Here is a 21,041-nt window from a genome sequence, read left to right as displayed (position 1 = left end):
TAATTGATGGTCAACCCTGGTCCTCGAGAGATGGTGTTGCTTCCCCCAGCGAAGCAGCCCCACCTCTCCCCCTGGGTGAGGCCGTGTGTCTTTCTCCTTTTATTCAGGTGTGGTCGTCCTTGAGGCTTCTGGGTCTGCCCTCCAAGGACTCCTTGCTGCAGCTCATCATCCGTGGTGCTAGTGTGTAGCCATCGTCAACTTCGGAGGTGGATCTTCTGTTGTGTGTCAACGTAGTGGTATCTGAGGCGTCTTCTGCTGCTGCTGCCGATGCCCCTGCCCCTTCAGACTCTACAGGTGTTGCTGCCAACTGCACTTCCCCTGTTCCTGATCATCCTTCGAGGGGGAAGCAAAGTCTTTTGTCTGTCTCTCCTGCGAGTTTTTCTCTTCCTCGGAGGAGTTCACTCATAAAGACTCCTCTGCGGAGGACTGCTGCTTCCAAAGGTCAGCTTGCTGATCCACTGGCCCCCAGAGGGAGTCAACGATCTCATAGAGCTCACCCTCCGCCTCGCCTTAAAGGTGTCCCCTCATCATTGGTGAAATCTTTAGCCTCGTCTTCGCAGCCTTCCCCCACAGAGGAGCCTTCTCTTTCATCGTCTTCTGGCCCTCGACCTTCGCCCTCTCCTGGACCTTCTCCTGACGACGCTACCGCTAGTCCTCGGACTTCGGCCTTAAACTCTTCTGTGTATCGTGTATGATCCCCTTTGGAGGATATTCGCCCTTCCTAAGGGCACATCCATGTTCCTGACTTTACAACACGTTGATCTTCTGCTTCTTGCTTTCTTAATGACTTGCCTTCTCTGTTCCTGACTCCTATTCCGCTCCTGCCAGCTCGTAATGTATTCAAACGTCACTCACCCTCACGAATGCGCTGCCCTACGCAGCGTTCCAGACCTTCTTCAACGCGCCAGCGCTCACCAACAACTCTTCAGAGCCCCGCACGTCAACACTCTCCGTGTTGATGCTCGCCAGCGCATCAGTGCTCTCCTGCGGTTCAGCACTCTCCAATGCCCCAGTGATCTGATCGCCAGAGCTTTCCAGCGCGTTCGCACTTTGCCAGATGCCAGCGTTTCCCAGCTCACCAGCGCTCGCCAGTAAACCAACACTCGCCAGCGTACTTGTGCTCTCCAGCTTGACAGCGCTCTCCTGCACATTCCCTTTGGGGTCTCCTACATGTCAGTGCTTTCCTGCGCACAAGCGCTCTCCAGCTCACCAGCGCTCTTCCTAGCAACACAAACCTGGAGCTCTTTACACATACTGACCTGCCATCACCAACCCCCTGAAAGTCCTGCCATAATTACAAAAGTGACGGTTAGTCGCTAGTGCTGGTGTGAGCGGGACGGTTAACCTACCCCGCTCCCCCCTCCCCCATCCGCTAACTAGCGGTGGGTAGTTACAACCTGACAAAATGTTTATCGGCTGGTTTCTGTTTCGCCGAAATGATACTCTTCAGTAAAGAGCTCCAGGTTTGTATTGCTAGGAAAAATACAATTTTCAATATTTAACTTAGCCGGTGATTATATAAGCTGCAGCTCTGCTGCTCGACAGAAAACTCTACGTAAAAAATCCGCCAGCGATCGCTATGCAGGTAGGGGGTGTACTTCAACAGCGCCATCTGTCGTGCAGGTACTCAGTATTCATTGTAAACAAAGAACTCAATTTTCTCTCTGTCGTGCTACCGGCAAGACCTACTAATTCGCTGTTGCTAACTGGATTTGTTTTCACAACTATTTGGTGAAGTACACTTTTCTAGTTTTGAGCTTTCGCTGTGCAGGCTTTCTCTTCAATAAATCCTTGCATTCTTTTTTTGATATCGGATTATTTGTTGATGACTTTGGATAGTTTTTGAATTCCCCTTTGACCAATTCAAAATGGCTGACCCTTCTCAAGTCCCAAAATTCAGGAAGTGTAATGCTAGGGACTGTTCAAGGCGTCTTCCGAAGGCCTCTATCGATCCTCACACCGTTTGTTCCAATTGTCGGGATAAAACCTGTCAATTGGAAGATCGATGTGAGGAATGCGTTGGGCTTTCAGAATTCGATTTTATCGAATTCCAGAAATATACACGTAGGCTAGAGAGAGATAGAGTCAGGAGAAGTTCATCTCGTTCTGTTGATTTTTCCTCTCCTCATGCCCCACAACCTATTCCTTCCCCTGTAGTGGTTGCTCCTAATCCCCCTTCTGGCACTCAGGAACCTTCGATGGCTGATATGATGCGTGCCATCCAAGCTCTGGGTGAGAGAGTTGAGTCCTTGGCTAGTGACCGTAACCAGCTCATGGCGGACGTCAAGGAGCTGAAGTGTAAGAGTGCAGTGGGAAGTGATAAAGTGAGTGATAGTGTTGTGGATAGTGTTGCGCTTGAGGGTTCGTCTGTTCGTGCCTGTCGTCCTCCTAGTCCGGGACCTCTTGCAAGCTCCCAAGTCCAGGGGAGAAGCAATGTCGTACGACCAATGGGTTCGAGAGGCTTTAATCAGCGAACAGACGTTCCCTCCGTGGTTTCGGGCGTATCTAACCAAGATCGCCCCACCCACACAAAGACGAGAGAGCCCATTTATTCCTCATCTGCGGAAGAGGTTTCTCGCAAGAAACCATGGACCAAGGTCTCACGACCGCTTAAGCGCAAGTCGGTCCCTTCCGCGCAAGTCCAACGGCCCAGTTGTAGCCACTGGGTCAGTTCGGACTCGCTGCAGTCTTCCGATGACTGTTCACCTCCTAAGAGAGGCAAAGCGGTACCACCGCAGACAGTTACACCGTCTGTTGCCGCACCTGCTCCTGCAGACCCCAAGTGGTCTTTGCTGCAGACCATGCAGTCACAATTAACGTCTCTGATGCAGGACTTTCGTGTGGAGAAGGTTGCTGCTGCACCAATCTCTTGCCTACAACCAACCACGGTTGTGCGTCCTGTGGACGCTGAGGCGACCTTCTTGCGCACTCCAGCTGAGAGAGTCCCGCCACCCATGCGTTCCAGTGTACCCTGCCAGCCGCATGTTGACGTTCAGCGACGCACGGAACCTACCGTTGACGTTCGCGAGGTACAACAACCGTCAGAGTTGTTTTGTTTTGACGCGGTGCGTCAACCTCCGCAACCCAGTGTGGTTACCTCTGCTCGCCCACATCAGACTAGACAGTCTGGAGTAGACGCTGTGCGTCCCCGCGCTGCTATGGTTGTTGCCAGCTCACAGACTGGGCAACAGTTCCATGACGTTGCGTCCGGTTCAGTCACGCGTGCACCCGTGCGACCGGACTCAGCTGACCAGCCGATACCTACTCCATTGCCGCTTCCTCCTCAATTCTCGGATGATGGACTCTGATGATGACGATGCGGCACACGTTGATGAACCACATTCGGACCTTGACGAGCCCAAGTCCACGCAACCCTCTTTGGACTTTAGAAAAGTTCTTGCTCTGTTCAAAGAGATGTTCCGTCAGAGTTTGCTTTAGGTACGCAGTCATCCTCGCCTGCCTTTACTAGACTCGTCCTCGCACGCTCGTCCAAGAGAGCTTTACGAGTTATAGGAGATTGGATGCAGTCCAAAAAGAGTTTAGGGAAGACAGCCTTTACGTTTCCCCCTGCTAAACTCTCTTCCAGATCGAGCGTCTGGTATGCCACGGGAGAAGTTCTCGGCTTGGGAGTTCCTGCCTCTGCCCAGGGCGACTTCTCAAGTCTTGTAGACTCTCCCCGCAGGCTAGCCATGAGACGCTCTAAGATTTGCTGGTCACCTTCGGACCTAGACCATCTGTTGAAAGGAGTTTTTAGAGCCTTCGAGGTCTTCAACTTTTTAGACTGGTGTCTGGGAGCTTTGAGCAGGAAGATCTCCCCGACTGAGAAGGAATCTTCCTTGCTCATAATGTCCTGCATGGACAAGGCCATACGTGACGGGTCTAGCGAGCTTGCTGCATCGTTCGTATCCGGAGTCCTCAAGAAGCGTGAGAACCTTTGCTCTTTCCTGTCAGCTCGAGTGACACCTTGTCAAAGATCAGAACTTCTGTTTGCTCCTCTCTCTAAGTGCCTTTTTCCAGAGGACTTGATTAAGGAGATTGCTGCTTCGTTGATACAGAAGGACACCCATGACCTGGTGGCGTCCTCTGCCCGCAAAGCCACCCCTTTGCCTACCATGTCAGCTAGACCAAGGATGGACACTCCAGCGTCCCGATTTATTCCGCCCTTTCGTGGCAGAGCCTCCAGCAGAGGAGGTGCTCGTGCCGAAGGGAGACGTGGGAAGAAGAAAGGAACCAAGTCCTTTAAAGGCAGAGTCTGACTGCCAGCTTCTTCAGACAGCAGTGGGAGCCAGACTCAAGAACTTCTGGCAGACCTGGGAGAAGAGAGGCGCAGATGCACAATCTGTGAAGTTGCTCAGAGAGGGGTACAAGATCCCGTTTGTACGAAAACCCCCTCTAGCAACGTCTCCCATCGATCTCTCTCCCAGGTACAGAGAGGAAGACAAGAGACGAGCATTGAAACAGGAGGTGTCTCTCTTACTAGAAAAGGGAGCGGTAGTCAAAGTCCTGGACCATCAAACCCCGGGCTTCTACAACCGTCTCTTCTTAGTGGCAAAGAAGACAGGAGGGTGGAGGCCGGTGCTAGACGTCAGTGCGCTGAATGTCTTTGTCACAAAGCAGACGTTCGCCATGGAGACCACAAAGTCCGTTCTAGCAGCGGTCAGAAGGGAAGACTGGATGGTCTCTTTAGACCTAAGGGACGCATACTTTCACGTCCCCATCCACCCAGACTCCCAACCTTTTCTGAGATTCGTTTACGAAAAGGTTGTCTACCAGTTTCAAGCCCTGTGCTTTGGCTTAAGCACAGCTCCTCTTGTGTTTACAAGGCTGATGAGGAATATAGCCAAATTCCTTCATTTAGCGGACATCAGAGCCTCCCTCTATTTGGACGACTGGCTTCTAAGAACTTCTTCCAGTCGTCGCTGTCTGAAGGATCTAAAGTGGACTCTAGATCTGACCAAGGAATTGGGTCTCCTGGTCAATATGGAAAAGTCTCAAGTGGTCCCATCCCAAACTATTGTGTATTTAGGGATGGAGATTCACAGTCTAGCTTTTCGGGCTTTTCCGTCGGCCCCCAGAACAAGTCAAGCCCAGTTATGCATCCAGAACATGCTGAAGAAGGAACGATGTTCAGTCAGGCAGTGGATGAGTCTGATAGGGACACTATCATCCCTGGAACAGTTCGTATCGTTAGGAAGACTACACCTCCGTCCTCTTCAATATCACCTAGCTGTTTACTGGAAAAAGGACAAGACGCTAGAAGCGGTCTCGATCCCCATTTCCGAGAAGATGAAGTCTTCCCTGACTTGGTGGAAGGACATGTCAGCCTCAGAGAGGGTCTGCCCCTGGCTGTTCAGACTCCCAACCACGTTCTCTTCTCGGACGCATCGGACACGGGCTGGGGCGCGACATTAGACGGTCGGGAATGCTCGGGAACTTGGAACACGAGTCAAAGGACAATGCATATCAACTGCAAGGAGCTACTGGCAGTTCATCTGGCCTTGAAAAGCTTCAAGTCTCTCCTTCAAGGCAAAGTGGTGGAGGTGAACTCGGACAACACCACAGCTTTGGCGTACATCTCCAAGCAAGGAGGGACCCACTCTATGACGTTGTACGAGATCGCAAGGGACCTCCTCACCTGGTCAAAAGATCTAAACATTTCACTTGTAACGAGGTTCATCCAAGGCAACTTGAATGTCATGGCAGATTGCCTCAGTCGGAAGGGACAAATCATTCCAACAGAATGGACCCTACACAAGGATGTGTGCAAGAGACTGTGGGCCACATGGGGCCAGCCTACCATAGATCTCTTCGCAACCTCGATGACCAAGAGGCTCCCAATATATTGCTCACCAATCCCGGACCCAGCAGCAGTTCATATAGATGCCTTTCTCCTAGATTGGTCACATCTAGACCTATATGCATTCCCCCCGTTCAAGATTGTCAACAAGGTACTGCAGAAGTTCGCCTCTCACGAAGGGACAAGGTTGACGTTAGTTGCTCCCCTCTGGCCCGCGAGAGAATGGTTCACCGAGGTACTTCGATGGCTAGTGGACGTTCCCAGAACTCTTCCTCTAAGGGTGGACCTTCTACGTCAGCCACACGTAAAGAAGGTACACCAAGGCCTCCACGCTCTTCGTCTGACTGCCTTCAGACTATCGAAAGACTCTCGAGAGCTAGAGGCTTTTCGAAGGAGGCAGCCAGGGCGATTGCTAGAGCAAGGAGGACATCCACCCTTAGAGTCTACCAATCGAAGTGGGAAGTCTTCCGAAACTGGTGCAAGTCAGTATCAGTATCAGTATCCTCGACCAGTACCTCTGTAACTCAATTAGCTGACTTCCTTTTATACCTAAGGAAAGAAAGATCTCTTTCAGCTCCCACTATCAAGGGTTACAGAAGCATGTTGGCATCAGTCTTCCGTCACAGAGGCTTAGATCTTTCCAACAACAAAGATCTACAGGACCTCCTTAAGTCTTTTGAGACCACGAAGGAGCGTCGTTTGGCTACACCTGGTTGGAATTTAGACGTGGTACTAAGATTCCTCATGTCAGAAAGGTTCGAGCCGCTGCAATCAGCCTCCTTTAAAGATCTCACTTTAAAGACTCTTTTCCTGGTTTGCTTAGCCACAGCTAAAAGAGTCAGTGAGATTCACGCCTTCAGCAGGAACATCGGATTTTCATCTGAAACGGCTAAATGTTCTCTACAACTTGGTTTTCTAGCCAAAAACGAGCTACCTTCTCGTCCTTGGCCGAAATCGTTCGATATTCCAAGCCTATCGAATATGGTTGGAAATGAACTAGAAAGAGTCTTATGCCCTGTGAGAGCTCTTAAGTTCTATTTAAGACGAACTAAACCTTTACGAGGACAGTCAGAAGCTTTATGGTGTTCAGTTAAGAAACCATCTTTGCCTATGTCAAAGAATGCTTTATCCTATTTTATCAGACTGTTAATACGAGAAGCTCATTCCCATCTGAGTGAGGAAGACCAAGCTTTGCTGAAGGTAAGGACACATGAAGTTAGAGCTGTCGCAACTTCAGTGGCCTTTAAACAAAATAGATCTCTGCAAAGTATAATGGACGCAACCTATTGGAGAAGCAAGTCAGTGTTCGCGTCTTTTTATCTTAAAGATGTCCAGTCTCTTTACGAGAACTGCTACACCCTGGGACCATTCGTAGCAGCGAGTGCAGTAGTTGGTGAGGGCTCAACCACTACAATCCCCTAATTCCATAACCTTTTTAATCTTTCTCTTGAAATGTTTTTATTGTTGTTTTTTGGGTTGTCCGGAAGGCTAAGAAGCCTTTCGCATCCTGGTTGATTTGGCGGGTGGTCAAATTCTTTTCTTGAGAAGCGCCTAGATTAGAGGTTTTGATGAGGTCCTGTGGTATGGGTTGCAACCCTTCATACTTCAGATCCTAGGGGTCGCTCAGCATCCTAAGAGGATCGCGAGGCTCCGTAAGGAAGACGTACTTAAAAAGGCAGAGTAATTGTTCAAGTCGGCTTCCTTACCAGGTACTTATTTATTTTATTTTTGTTATTTTGATAACTTCTAAAATGAAATAAAAAATCCTTAGCTCATATTAATGTAAACATTTATTGCTGGTCTCTACCCACCCCATTGGGTGTGAATCAGCTTATATAATCACCGGCTAAGTTAAATATTGAAAAATGTTATTTTGATAATAAAATAAATTTTTGAATATACTTACCCGGTGATTATATATTAAAGGACCCTCCCTTCCTCCCCAATAGAGACGCAGTGGACCGAGGAGAAAATTGAGTTCTTTGTTTACAATGAGTACTGAGTACCTGCACGACAGATGGCGCTGTTGAAGTACACCCCCTACCTGCATAGCGATCGCTGGCGGATTTTTTACGTAGAGTTTTCTGTCGAGCAGCAGAGCTGCAGCTTATATAATCACCGGGTAAGTATATTCAAAAATTTATTTTATTATCAAAATAACATATTACTTTCAAATTTGTCATATTATTTGTCACTAACCCCTCCTGAACAATGTGGAAATTAGCATAATGAATGTTGGATAAGCCTCAATGAAATCAACAATGTTTTAAATGAAATTATTTTTAATGTTTGCCTCAAATGTATCAGTCCCACCATCATACCCCCATCTAGTAGGAACAAAGCAGAAAAGAAGGATTCAAGCTGGTGACCTCTAGTGGCCATAATCAGTTCTTGGGCATTAGAAATAGAAGAGCTAGTTACACAAGCCCCTGATATTTCTGTAATTTTTTTAGTTTGTTAACCAAGCTTTGCTTGCTAAATATATAGCCCAATGAATGATGGGAAAGTATTGAAATTTTAGATTTTATTTCAAAAATTCTGTTTTATTAAATCAAAGTAAAAAAACTTCCTTATGTTGCTTTCCCATTGCCAGTAATCTTTTATCCTCCATTTTTTCATAACCCAAAATTACCATATACATTATTCATTAAGTTTTTTTCACCAGGAAGCTGCTAGATCCATGATTCGTCGAATATTGGATTCTCAAGAAATTGACTTTACTGGTAAGGACTGCTCGGTACGCTTTAATAGTGTAGACAGTGGTCTTTGTGAAGATGACATGAGAGAGATTTTATCTGGTGCACACCTTCCCAGTACTGTTCATCTGCCAAAAGTGGAGTCTCCACAGCATCTTGAGTGGGTGAGATAGCATTTTTTATGTTTTAGGTGTGATAGATTGCTGATGCTATTAGTAGTAGATATGAGTGTTTAAAGTGATTTGCTTTTTGCATGTTTTGTGTTGATTTTTTTGTGAATTAAAGGGAATTATTATCATAAAGTACACAGTTTACTGTATTGTAATCCGTTCTTTGAAATAGTCATGGCTATTGGATTGACTTATTTAACCCTTTTACCCCCAAAGGACGTACTGGTACGTTTCACAAAAGCCATCCCTTTACCCCCATGGACGTACCGGTACGTCCTTGCAAAAAAATGCTATAAAAATTTGTTTTTCATATTTTTTGATAATTTTTTGAGAAAATTCAGGCATTTTCCAAGAGAATGAGACCAACCTGACCTCTCTATGACAAAAATTAAGGCTGTTAGAGCAATGTAAAAAAAATATACTGCAAAATGTGCTGGGAAAAAAATAACCCCTTGGGGGTTAAGGGTTGGAAATTTCCAAATACCCCGGGGGTAAAAGGGTTAATTAAGCCTAGTTGATTGATAGATTACCTTTTGTTCCTACGCAAATACAAACCGAGTCAATTAAATGAGGTAAATTCTGGTGATGCTAGTTACGGCCGGTCTAAAAATTATCGAGGGTCTGGCAGCCTGGTATGGCTGCATCCTCCTCCTATTTATGGGATTGGTATGATGTTGCTCCTGGCTGATATCCCACTCATCTTCTGGCTTAAGCAGTGATTGGATGTCTGTTTTTGTCCTCCATTTCACTAGCTTTATTTAATCACTGTCTCTTTTTCTCTTAAAGGATGATTGTGAAACAAGTGTGTGTAATGTGTACTTGTCGTGATATTGAGGGATGCCTTTGTGGGACTTTTCATGAGCTGCCTTGAAATAAATCCCCGTCCATTATTTCCTATGTGCTGAGGACGTAGATGCTCATCGAAATCTCTTTGTGTTGTGTGTAGGGAGTGGTCATCCTTTCAATGCGAAAAGTTCCATGGATGGCAAAATGGAAATGGAAATTTTATATCTCCCTTTTTTAGCCCAGATCTTTCCCTGTCTGGTCCTTCGTTGTTGGGTCTTATCCAGGTCATGGTAAAGGAGGATGGTGACAAAGTGTTTATCAAGAAATTCAACAACGTATATCCTCCTGGCCTCCACATGATGCCGAGTATTCTATTACACCTTTGTTGCTAATCCTTTGGTTTCAGACTTCACTCCAACCACCGAGCTAGCTTCGGCTGATGCTCATTGGTTAGTGGTTGAGATCCCTCATCCTTCTTGTTCCCTATTTCCCCCTTACGAGCATTCTTGACTCGTATGATCATCTTTTCATCCCTGACATGTATTCTCAACATTATTTTTCTGGATACATTCTGGAAATCTCGCTTCTGCAATCCACCAGTGCTTACACCAAAGTGAACACTTCACCATCTTGATTTTGTGTGCCAACCATCTTGCCTGAACTTTTTCCATCACATTTTGGGAACATACTTTTCTCCTCAATCTACAGTAAAGTCAGGAGTGCCTCTCACCCCTCGAAGACTGTTGGATCTCACCTGTCCATATAGAGAAGCTGCATATACCTTCTCTCCTAAGGGGTGATCATTTCAGGCACACAAAGATCGACATATTGTATCACGTTTGGAGCACCAACCAAGAGTCGGTTTGGATTCGACAGAGCATCCACAGTCTTACAAACTCTCCTCGTATCTTCTCTCCCTCTACTCTTTGGAGTTGAGTCCACAATACAGTACAGTACTGTACTACAATCCTACTGAACGCGCAATGCTCCCCAATGTTTACACTTTGGTTGAATGCGCTATAGTGGTTTGCGGACTGTGGCCAGATGTAGCACGCAGACTGCCTAATGTCCGAATGCCGACCACACTCCGTTTCACTACACAAAAGAAACTGTGGAATACCTAGAAATCTTGGTAAAAGGTAAACAATCAAGAATGAACTGGGTAATGGGCACCACCCCTTGATTTTATACTTGGCAAGGGTACCCAGCTAGAACCTTACTTCCCTACTATTTTTTCTTGCCTTGAGCTTGCTGAATAAACAGGTAGTATGACCACTGATTTAATTTTGAGAAAATCTGCAGAAATAATAAATAGCTTAAATCTCAGGTTAGATTTTATAAAGGTAGCAAATAACAAAAAATATAATTGGTGGCTGAGAAGGGGATACAATGGTGTAGTGGAAAGAAATGTTGTTTACAAAAACAAGAAAAAATTTATTTTGAGAAAGAAACAAAAAAGATAGTGATGAGGACATACAGGTCTTCAATATTGAATGAACTTTGACCAGTAATAACTAGACTAAAAATGAGAGTTTCATGTAAAAAAGACTTGACAAAAAAGTTATCCGCCCACACATTGGACACTCCCTTACTAATAATACACTGCCCCCACAACCAGGAATAATTTAAAGATGATAACCTACCGTATATGAACATGCAAGATACTGGACAGTATTAAAACGCACTTACAACCGGTTATCCTATAATAGAATAAACAATGCGGATGATTCCTAATGCTGCTTTTCGTGGGGCTGCAGGCCAAAGTACAACAGGATTGTTCATTTCAGCAAGAATTCATCCAAGGAATTATCTGCCTTTTCACTGTAGGCTTCTTCATCCTGAACTTCTTGTTTATTCTCTATGTCCTTCTTCTTTTTGGGCTGATGTTCCAACATTTTGCTGCGGTTCAATTGACGGCTCCATGGTGTCGTCTTCAGTTGACGAGCACCGTTGTTTCCTTTCTCCACTAATTTGCACAGTGGCACAAGCAAAGCCTTGGCATTGATAGGCCAACGGCAAACTATGACTTTTTGCCTTCAAGGGTCTTTTGCCATGTTCTAGCCTACCGCACCACACTAAATAGAAGGCAAGCGTACAAGATAACTACAGTATCAGAGACACATAGGTTACTGTATTTCATTACACATGCCTTCAAATAATGTCTTTTTCTTTTTCACTGAAAGGTCCAATTACTGTATATGCAGTGTCCTGGGTCAACAAACCCTTCTGTCTTTGTTTTTTCTGGGGACCTCGGAGAAGAAAATTGTTATTATATGACCAACACCAAGAAACCTGGCTAGTGTCCCAATTTCCAAGCATGACAAGCTAAATTTTACTATACTTTCCCCACTGGGTGCAGGGAACTGTCACTCTGTAATAAAAATAAAAATTTTGAGTGAGGGATTGAAGAAAAACAAATTAAACAGGATAAAAAATACAATTACAGTGAACCCTCGCTACTTCGCGGTTCGACCATCGCAGATTCACCACTTCGCGGGTTTTTTCCATAACCCATATATATATACCGTATATTTCCGCGTATAAGGCGACCTTCATATAAGACGAGGTACAAATTTTGAGCAAATTTTTATGAATTTATCTCATATCGGTAGTATAAGACGACTGCTCAATCATAAAACCATCTGTGTATAGCCTAGGCCAGCTTTTGCAACACTTGATATCTTATGAAATATAGGATATGTAAAGATGATGATATTACTTACTGTATTCTTATAAATTAAAAATAAACGAAATAACAAAACAAATCCTTTATTGTTTTCCTAGAACATACGTCACCTAGCCTGCATTGTTTGTTTACACTCATCAGCTGCTCACGTACGAAATGCCCGTTCCTTCTCTTTCTTCTTCTTCTTTTATGTTCTTTGATGTTCTTTGCGAGTTTGTTATAAAAGCATAGGATAATGTTAAGGTGGAAAGTGTCATAAAATAATTTTTAAAATACGGATCTCAAATGCCATGGATGGCAGTGAAGACGATTTTCTGGGCTCGAACCTGTGCCGCCCAGTGAATAAGCTCCATTTAGCACTTATTCTTAGGTAATTTACTGCTAAATATACCAGAGAAAAAATGTAAAGGAGTGCTAGGTTAACTAGCTCGCTCACCTATTGGTGTCGGTATAAAATTGGGCGTATAATCCAGAGGTCCCGCACTATTTAGATTAATCCACGACAGAAACCCCAATAGAGGAGAGCTGTTCAACCTCACTCGGTACTACTAACAATGCATCCGCTCAGAACCCAACTCCTTTTAGCACGACGAGTATAGTAACCCGCATTTTTGTTGTGCTCTCGATTTTGGTTTATTTTCCATTGAATTATGGCTTCTTCGTCGGTTTCCCAGGAGACACCGTCTAAGTTAAGTACCAAGCTGGGTTTTACTGTGTTTTGAGCAACCTAGATCGTTTAATATTTATATTATAGGAGTTTATTCTCTTCGTTCATCTCGATCTTGCTTGATTTCACTACAGTTGGTACTCCTGTTTTTGAGAGCTTTTAAGTTTCACTTGCGGTGTTACTATGTGTATTATTTTTATTATCAAATATTATTTGTTATTGTGAATATTCATTATTTAGCGTTTAGAATCCTTGTGGTTCAATTTTAGGGCCGATATCATTTACGTATCGTTATGGCTGCCGACCTTCGTGCTAGGCGGCAATGTTATTTTTAGCCATCAGGTGTGTCTTTTGTGATTTAATTATTATGTTGCACGCCTTGCCCAAAATTTTCTATGTGTTTATTCATATAATTTTTAACGCTATTATTATTATAATGAATATTTGTGCCATTACTCCGTTTGATCTGTCTGGTTGGGGATCGTCAGTTGGTAGCCCTGCTGCCTCGTATCACGTGATCCTCCCCCACGCTCCCCCTCTAGCTAGGTGGGCGGCTAGGCTTCTCCCCCCTCCACTAAGGGACCGTTGCCTTCCCTCCTTTTAGAGGGGGTAGTTCAGTGTTTATGGACTTTGTTCTCCGGGTGGCCCGGCGGGTTCATCTCTGTCTAGTCTGGTTGGCCACCGGTCAACAGAGTTGGATCCCGGTGCACCCTATTTTATATTCACTTTTCATTCTGGCTTATGTTATACGAAACCCTCCGGGTTCGATTGGCGGTTCTTAGCTACAGTTCCGCCCCCCCTATTATTTTATAACATTTCCTATGATGATTATATATGACAGATCACTACCCCGGAGTCCCTAAATGAATTGGTATTGGATATACTTTTATTTCCCGGCCCGGGGTCTACCCCGCCCCGGGAAATCAGACACCATGTGTCTTAATTCCTTGTTATTGCATCCTTTTTTATGCTCCCGGCTTGACCGGAATGGATTGCTATACTTTAGTTTCAAGTTAGACTTATGTTTAGGCCCGGGTCCTCCGGTCCCGCCCCTATGTAAGAATATTACAGTTAAGCTCTAACCTTGCGTTAGACCTATGTTAGGCCCGGGTCCTCCGGACCCGCCCCTACCTAAGAATATTACAGTTAAGCTCTATTCTTGTGTTAGACCTATGTTAGGCCCGGGTCCTCCGGACCCGCCCCTACTTAAAGAATAGTACAGTTAAGCTCTAATCTTGTGTTAGACCTATGTTAGGCCCGGGTCCTCCGGACCCGCCCCTACTTAAGAGAATTACAGTTTCTCATATACTATTCTTTTTATAGATGGTGCATTGTCTGACGCCGGCCTGTGCAGCTGTTCTGCACCAGCCTTGTGGCCACTCCGTCTGCCGATCTCACGCCCCTTGTGGGGTTCAACTGGAAGACGTTGTGGTATGGCACCCGGATAACTGTGTGATTTGCTTCGACCTCATCACTACCCTTGGATCTGACTCGGTGAGTCCCGTTGGCTATATTGCCTTCTTATTTATTTTACTATTAGTAAGATATCTATGGTCTTGAAGGACCATTGGGAGTCTCCCTTTTATAATTCCCACTATTATTTCAGGCATCCCCGGAGCAAAAGTCTGCGGCTCGGGCCACACTGAAGGTGTGGGTTGGTGGGTTTGCCCAGAATGTGAAGTCTAAGCGGCCGTACGTCCTATCTGAGGACTACTGCACCATGGTTTACCCCAACGCCAAGTCTTCAGCTGCTGTGGCTAGGCATGTGGCAGCTCCCATCATTGCCCACATTGATGCCACTATAACGGGTCTCATCGACCCAGAGCAAGATCCATCGGACGCCCCCGGAGGTCTGGAGGACAATGTTGCCTCCATGAACCTGGACGTCGAACCAATGTTACTAGACGAGCCGGATACAGGTAGGGTGGTAAGTGAGGCAGGTGTGTCCGGCGCTGAGATTCCTATCCTCAGCCCCGCTCTTTCTTCTTCTTCTGATCGCTCTTCTTTTCTTGGATTTTCTGGGGACCGTGATTCGTCTCAACGATCATACCCGGTTCCCCCTAAGGATAAGTCTACTTCAAGAACCTTACCCAAAGCTCGCAAGCCTCACAAGACTTCTCATGGCTCTAAACATTGTACGAACCCGTCTTCAAAGACCTCTGGTTCCTCCTCTAAGTCTCACGACCCGGGAGTTCCTTCCGCCCCTCCTGCTGCTAGCCCGGGCCTTTCCGAATCAGCCATGCTTCGCATCGTGTCGGAGATGCAGGCAAAGTTGGTTTCGGAGATGCAGTCGAGGATGGACACGATGTTCTCTAACTTCGGTCAGAGAATTGGGGCTTTAGAGCAAGGAGCTCCGGAGAGAGTCCAAAGCTCTCTCATCCCGGATGCCTCTAAGCTCCCGCCGTTTGCCAAGAACAACCCCTGGCGTATGGCTCTTCATTCCCCGTTCTCAGACGGAATGTTGACTCTGGAGGGCCTTGGCACTCGTCCTCTAGAGGACTTTGAATTCTTTCCTCCTGGTCTGGCATTTCCATTTCATGGTTATGCCAGGCTTACCGAGGAAGCTTTAGTTCGATTAGACAAGGTCCCCAAAGAGACGGTCATCTTCCCGAAGGAGCAAGCCCAATCTGTTTGGGCCAGATTTTTGAACGACATCGGCTGCACTAACACCATGCTGACGCCTTATAAAAGCTCCTTTACGATGTTCTTAATGGACAAGAACACCTTGACTCCATGCGTCAATAAGGTGGCAGAGCTTGCCTTTCAATATGCTCTGGAGGAGAAGCCCTTGCCTCCCATCCGAGAGGTGGATCCAATCTCCCTCCTTCTTCCCTCAGGCATTGAGTGTTGGGACAACGTCCATACCACCTTTACCTCCGGCAAGCTTGCAGCAGACTGTGCCTCAGTTTTGTTTAGTGAGAAGCTTCCCCGTCTCCCGGAATCCCTCATTAAACAGGAATATGATTCCCGCCTACGTGTGGGCCGTACTCTAAACCTGGCCACATCCACGGAGTCGATAGCCTTGACTTACGATACGGAGAGTATTTTTAAGTCTCTCAACAAGGCTACGTTACAGTCTTTATATTATGACTTGTATGACTTCGCTACTGCTAAACGCAGATGTCGCAAGCATGTCCTAGCTGAGGCGACGATTAGGCATGAACCTAATAAACTCATCCGGTCCTCCTGTTGGGGTTCAAATCTCTTCCCCGAGGATCTCGTAGAGGAAGTCTTGGCGGAGGCCACTAGGGTTAATCAGAGCCTTAAAGCCCGTTGGGGTTTGACCCCTAAACGCAAATATGACCCCGCAAATTATCAAGCCCGGGGTAGGAAGAAGCTTAGACCATATACCTCCACCCAGTTCAGGCAACAGCAGAGTGCTTCATCCAACTTCCGGCTGCCTCTTCCTCCATCTTCTGTTGTCCCCGCACAGCCTTCCACCTCTCAGGCTCCTTCGGACGACTATGTCACCGTTCTGCTCCCTAAGAGCCAGCTTTCTGGTGCCTCCGCCACTTCTCCTGCCTTTAACCAGTCTTACGAGGCTCATAGCTCTTCCCAGAGGTATGGTAGAGGCAGAGGCTACCACCATGGTTCTAACCAGAACAAAGGCAGGGGAAGAGCCTTTCGCAGAGGAAAGAACTTCCGAGGCGGACGTTGAGGCAACTCCTCAAACCAATACTGAGGTGCAGCAGGTAGGGGGGAGGCTCTATGCCTTCCGCAACAAATGGAGGTTCAGTCCCTGGGCGTTCAGTATCATCTCCAAGGGACTGGGGTGGAGTTGGATTCAAGGACCTCCTCCTCCGAACAAATTTCGTCAACATTCCACTCCGGACCTGGTCGAATTTGTCCAGGATCTTTTACAAAAGAACGCCATACAAGAAACGAAACATCTGAAGTTTCAAGGTCGGCTGTTCAGTGTCCCGAAGAAGGATTCAGACAAGAGAAGAGTGATTCTAGATCTATCCCTTCTCAACTTGTCCATTCAATGCGACAAGTTTCGAATGCTTACCGTCTCGCAGGTGCGGACCTTACTTCCCCGTGGGGCCGTCACCACCTCTATCGATCTTACAGACGCCTACTATCACGTCCCGATAGCGAGACACTTCCGTCCGTACCTAGGCTTTCGCTTAGGGGACAAAAGTTACTCCTTCAAGGTGATGCCTTTCGGGCTCAACATCGCCCCAAGGATCTTCACAAAGTTAGCAGAAGTCGCTGTTCAGGAACTCAGGAATCAAGGGATTCAAGTAGTAGCCTATCTGGACGACTGGCTCATTTGGTCAGACACCTCCCAAAATTGCCTAAAAGCCACTCACAAAGTCATCCATTATCTTCAATCTCTAGGCTTCCAGATCAACTTCAAGAATTCCCGTCTTCTTCCAAAATCGAAGTTCCAATGGCTCGGCCTGCATTGGGATCTTATATCTCATACTCTGTGTCTTCCCAGACCCAAGAGGTTAGAGATTGCAAGGAACACCAAACGCTTTCTCAAAGACAAAGTAAGTTCCAGACGACTCCAAGAGAGGATTCTGGGGTCCCTTCAGTTTGCCTCAGTGACGGATCTTCTTCTGAAGGCAAAATTGAAAGATATCAATCGTGTCTGGCGTTCGAGGGCGAACCGGAAGCTCCGGGACAGGAAAGTCCGCCTTCCTCCCATTCTACGGGAAAGACTTCTTCCTTGGACAAGAGCAAACAGTCCGTCAAAGTCAGTTCCCCTTCGATTTCCGCCTCCGGAATTAATCATTCACACAGACGCATCCTTATCAGGTTGGGGCGGCTATTCTCAGCTCAAGAAAGTTCAAGGTCTTTGGACTCCCTTGTTCCGCCATTTTCACATCAATGTGCTAGAGGCCATGGCAGTTCTTCTAACCCTGAAACGTCTCGCTCTTCCCAAGAAACAACACCTTCGTCTGGTCCTCGACAGCGAAGTGGTGGTCCGCTGCCTCAACAGAGGCGGGTCAAAGTCAGGGCCTCTGAACCATGTTCTAGTAGCCATATTCTCCCTAGCAGCCTCGAACCGTTGGCATCTTTCAGCTGTCCACCTGGCGGGAGTCCGGAATGTAGTGGCAGACGCCCTGTCCCAGACCTCCCCTCTAGAATCGGAATGGTCACTCGATCTAAAGTCATTTCGGTGGATTCTCTCTCAGGTTCCCGGTCTCCAAGTGGACCTCTTCGCCACGGAATCCAACCACAAATTGAGAGTATATGTGGCTCCCAATCTAGACCCTCAGGCTTACGCCACAGACGCCATGTCACAGAATTGGGACAACTGGGAAAAGATTTATCTCTTTCCCCCGGTGAATCTTTTGCTGAAAGTTCTAGACAAACTGAGATCCTTCAAGGGACAAGTAGCCTTGGTCGCACCCAACTGGCCCAAGAGCAACTGGTATCCTCTCCTGCGAGAGTTGAGACTATACCCTCACCCGATACCCAATCCGGTTCTGTCTCAGATAGTACAAACACGCGTTGTGTACGCTTTCTCAAACATTCAGAGCGCCCTAACTTTATGGACTTTATGAAGTTTGCGGCTATGCATGGTGCCAATATTGATCCTCAAAACACCTTGTTCCTAGAATTGGATAAACGGGATTCCACCATCCGCCAGTATGACTCTGCAGTTAAAAAGTTGGCAAAATTTTTAATAGACTCAGACGTGAACTGTATGAACTTGAACCTTACAGTCACTTTCTTTAGATCTTTATTAGAATCAGGTCTGGCAGCCAATACTATCACCACTATTAAATCGGCTCTGAAAAAGATCTTCCTAGTGGGTTTTAACATAGACTTAACCGACTCTTTGTTAGCTTCAATTCCGAAAGCTTGTGCCAGACTGAAACCGGTTACTCGTCCTACCCCGGTTACCTGGTTCCTTAATGACGTACTCAAATTGGCTTCTGATACCATTAACAGTTCTTGTGATTACATGACCCTTCTCAGGAAAACACTTTTTCTGGTGAGCTTGGCTTCCGGGGCAAGAATTTCTGAATTGGCAGCCTTGTCGAGAGACCCGGGTCATATTGACTTTCTGCCTTCGGGAGAGGTCCTTCTTTCTCCTAACAAATTCTTTTTGGCTAAGAACGAAGACCCTCAAAACAGATGGACCTCCTGGAAAATTGTTCCCCTCACGCAAGATCCGTCTCTGTGCCCTGTCACTACTCTTAGGTCTTATTTATCCCGGACCTCCTCTAACTCCTCGGGGCCTCTATTCGTTAGAGAACAAGGCGGTACCATTACTATTAAAGGGATCAGGCAACAAATTTTGTATTTTATTAAACAAGCTAACCCTGACTCTTTTCCTCTTGCACATGATATCAGGGCGGTTGCTACCTCGGTGAACTTCTTTCACCACATGAATTTTACAGACCTCTCCAGGTTTACAGGGTGGAAATCACCGTCAGTGTTCAAGAAACACTACCTTAAACATTTGGAAGCCCTAAAATTTTCTACAGTAGCCGCAGGGAGCGTAGTTACTCCCAGGTAACTCACAGGTTAAGGCCTTGTCTCTTTATCTCTCCCTCTTACCTGCCTCATTTATATACCCTATTGTATTCGTTGGTCTCGCACCTGAATACTGTTATTATATTTGTAAATTTTTATATACTCCTGAGTATCTGTATATATTATCACTCGCGGCATTATTATACCTATAATTGTTTTTTGGTACTCATCTCTGATTAAAGCATCCTGTATTTCCCTTACGCTTATGTTTTTTCCTTTATTTTGCAAGTTTGGTGACATTTTCTCTTGTATAGATTCACTGGGCGGCACAGGTTCGAGCCCAGAAAAGGGATTTTGACGTAGGAAAAATCTATTTCTGGGCGAAGGACCTGTGCCGCCCAGTGAACCCTCCCAGCTCCTCTCCCTTGGAGTCCCCAAACTTTGGGTGCTAAGGAGTTGGGTTCTGAGCGGATGCATTGTTAGTAGTACCGAGTGAGGTTGAACGGCTCTCCTCTATTGGGGTTTCTGTCGTGGATTAATCTAAATAGTGCGGGACCTCTGGATTATACGCCCAATTTTATACCGACACCAATAGGTGAGCGAGCTAGTTAACCTAGCACTCCTTTACATTTTTTCTCTGGTATATTTAGCAGTAAATTACCTAAGAATAAGTGCTAAATGGAGCTTATTCACTGGGCGGCACAGGTCCTTCGCCCAGAAATAGATTTTTCCTACGTCAAAATCCCTTTATTGTACTGTACGAATGTGACGACGAAGCCAAAGTTGACTCACCGGAACCGGACTGGAATCCTTACGATGATGGCGTATATGATAAATCTCGTGATATGTTCGAACAGCTTTTCGAAACAGACAGTGATAACTGTGAGGAGTTTTAGTGGTGTTAGATTTATACATATCGCAGGTTTGATGCTTAATATTAATTGGAAATAAAGTTTTACAAATTTTTAGGTTTTAAATGCAATACTGTAATGTACAGTAATTTTTATTGAGAAATAAAGATTGTACCGTTTGTATTCCAAAATTGTTATTTACAGCTAAAAATAATAATTTTTAAACAAATAGATAATATAATATCCTATATGTTATTACTATCGTAATTAACACTAGCATTAAAATTACTGAAAGGTTAGCGAGAAAAAAAGTTGCTAACAACGCAACCAATACTCGATGTTTGCATTTTCTCAGCTGAGCTCGTATGGTTAAAAGTTGGAATTATTCCTCGAATTTATCATTTATGGCATTTTTGTAGATATGTCAATAATATATACGGTAAAAATTGTTTCATTATTTTCATTATACATTTATATATTAACATAAATCATTTCATGTGTATCGGTGGTTATTGCACCTCAACCTAGGCTTGCCTACTAATAAACCAGACGTAGAATTCAAGGTGTGATTTTTATAACGGTTGTATAAGACGACCCCCCATTTTTAATGGTTAAATTTTGGAATACAGGGTCGTCTTATACGCGGAAATATACGGTACATATCGCGGATTTTCCGGAAATTTCGAAAATACCGCGAAATCTGAAGACCCCCAAATACGATATTTTGTTACCTGTAATTCCATTAATACTGTAATTAGTAATAACTGCTCTTACTGATTGTTCATTGCATTACATATGATATATAATTCAGCACAGAAAGAAATAAAACACGAAAAGAGAATGTGATCATACGATAATACAGTACTGTATACAGTACGTAGTAAAATTAAATCGAACATGAAACGCAAATCAGATGCAGTCACACCATATTAGAATGGTGTAAGGCTGCTGAT

At 45.5% G+C, this 21,041-nt stretch overlaps 1 protein-coding gene across 3 annotated transcripts in view; it reads left to right on the top strand.

Annotated features, from left to right (window-relative positions):
- Window positions 1-21,041, top strand: part of LOC137658845 (citramalyl-CoA lyase, mitochondrial-like) — a 214,161-nt gene that overhangs the window by 6,133 nt on the left and 186,987 nt on the right. For all 3 annotated transcript variants that reach the window (XM_068393938.1, XM_068393939.1, XM_068393940.1), the window contains exon 3: window positions 8,463-8,657. In XM_068393938.1, the coding sequence (XP_068250039.1) occupies window positions 8,463-8,657 (195 nt within the window). The remainder of the gene's footprint in view (window positions 1-8,462; window positions 8,658-21,041) is intronic.

The sequence above is a fragment of the Palaemon carinicauda genome, chromosome 19 (genome assembly GCF_036898095.1).
Source record: "Palaemon carinicauda isolate YSFRI2023 chromosome 19, ASM3689809v2, whole genome shotgun sequence".
Classification (NCBI taxonomy): Eukaryota; Metazoa; Arthropoda; class Malacostraca; order Decapoda; family Palaemonidae; genus Palaemon; species Palaemon carinicauda.
Note: the sequence above shows the minus strand (reverse complement) of the source record. Positions and strands in the feature narration are given on the sequence as shown.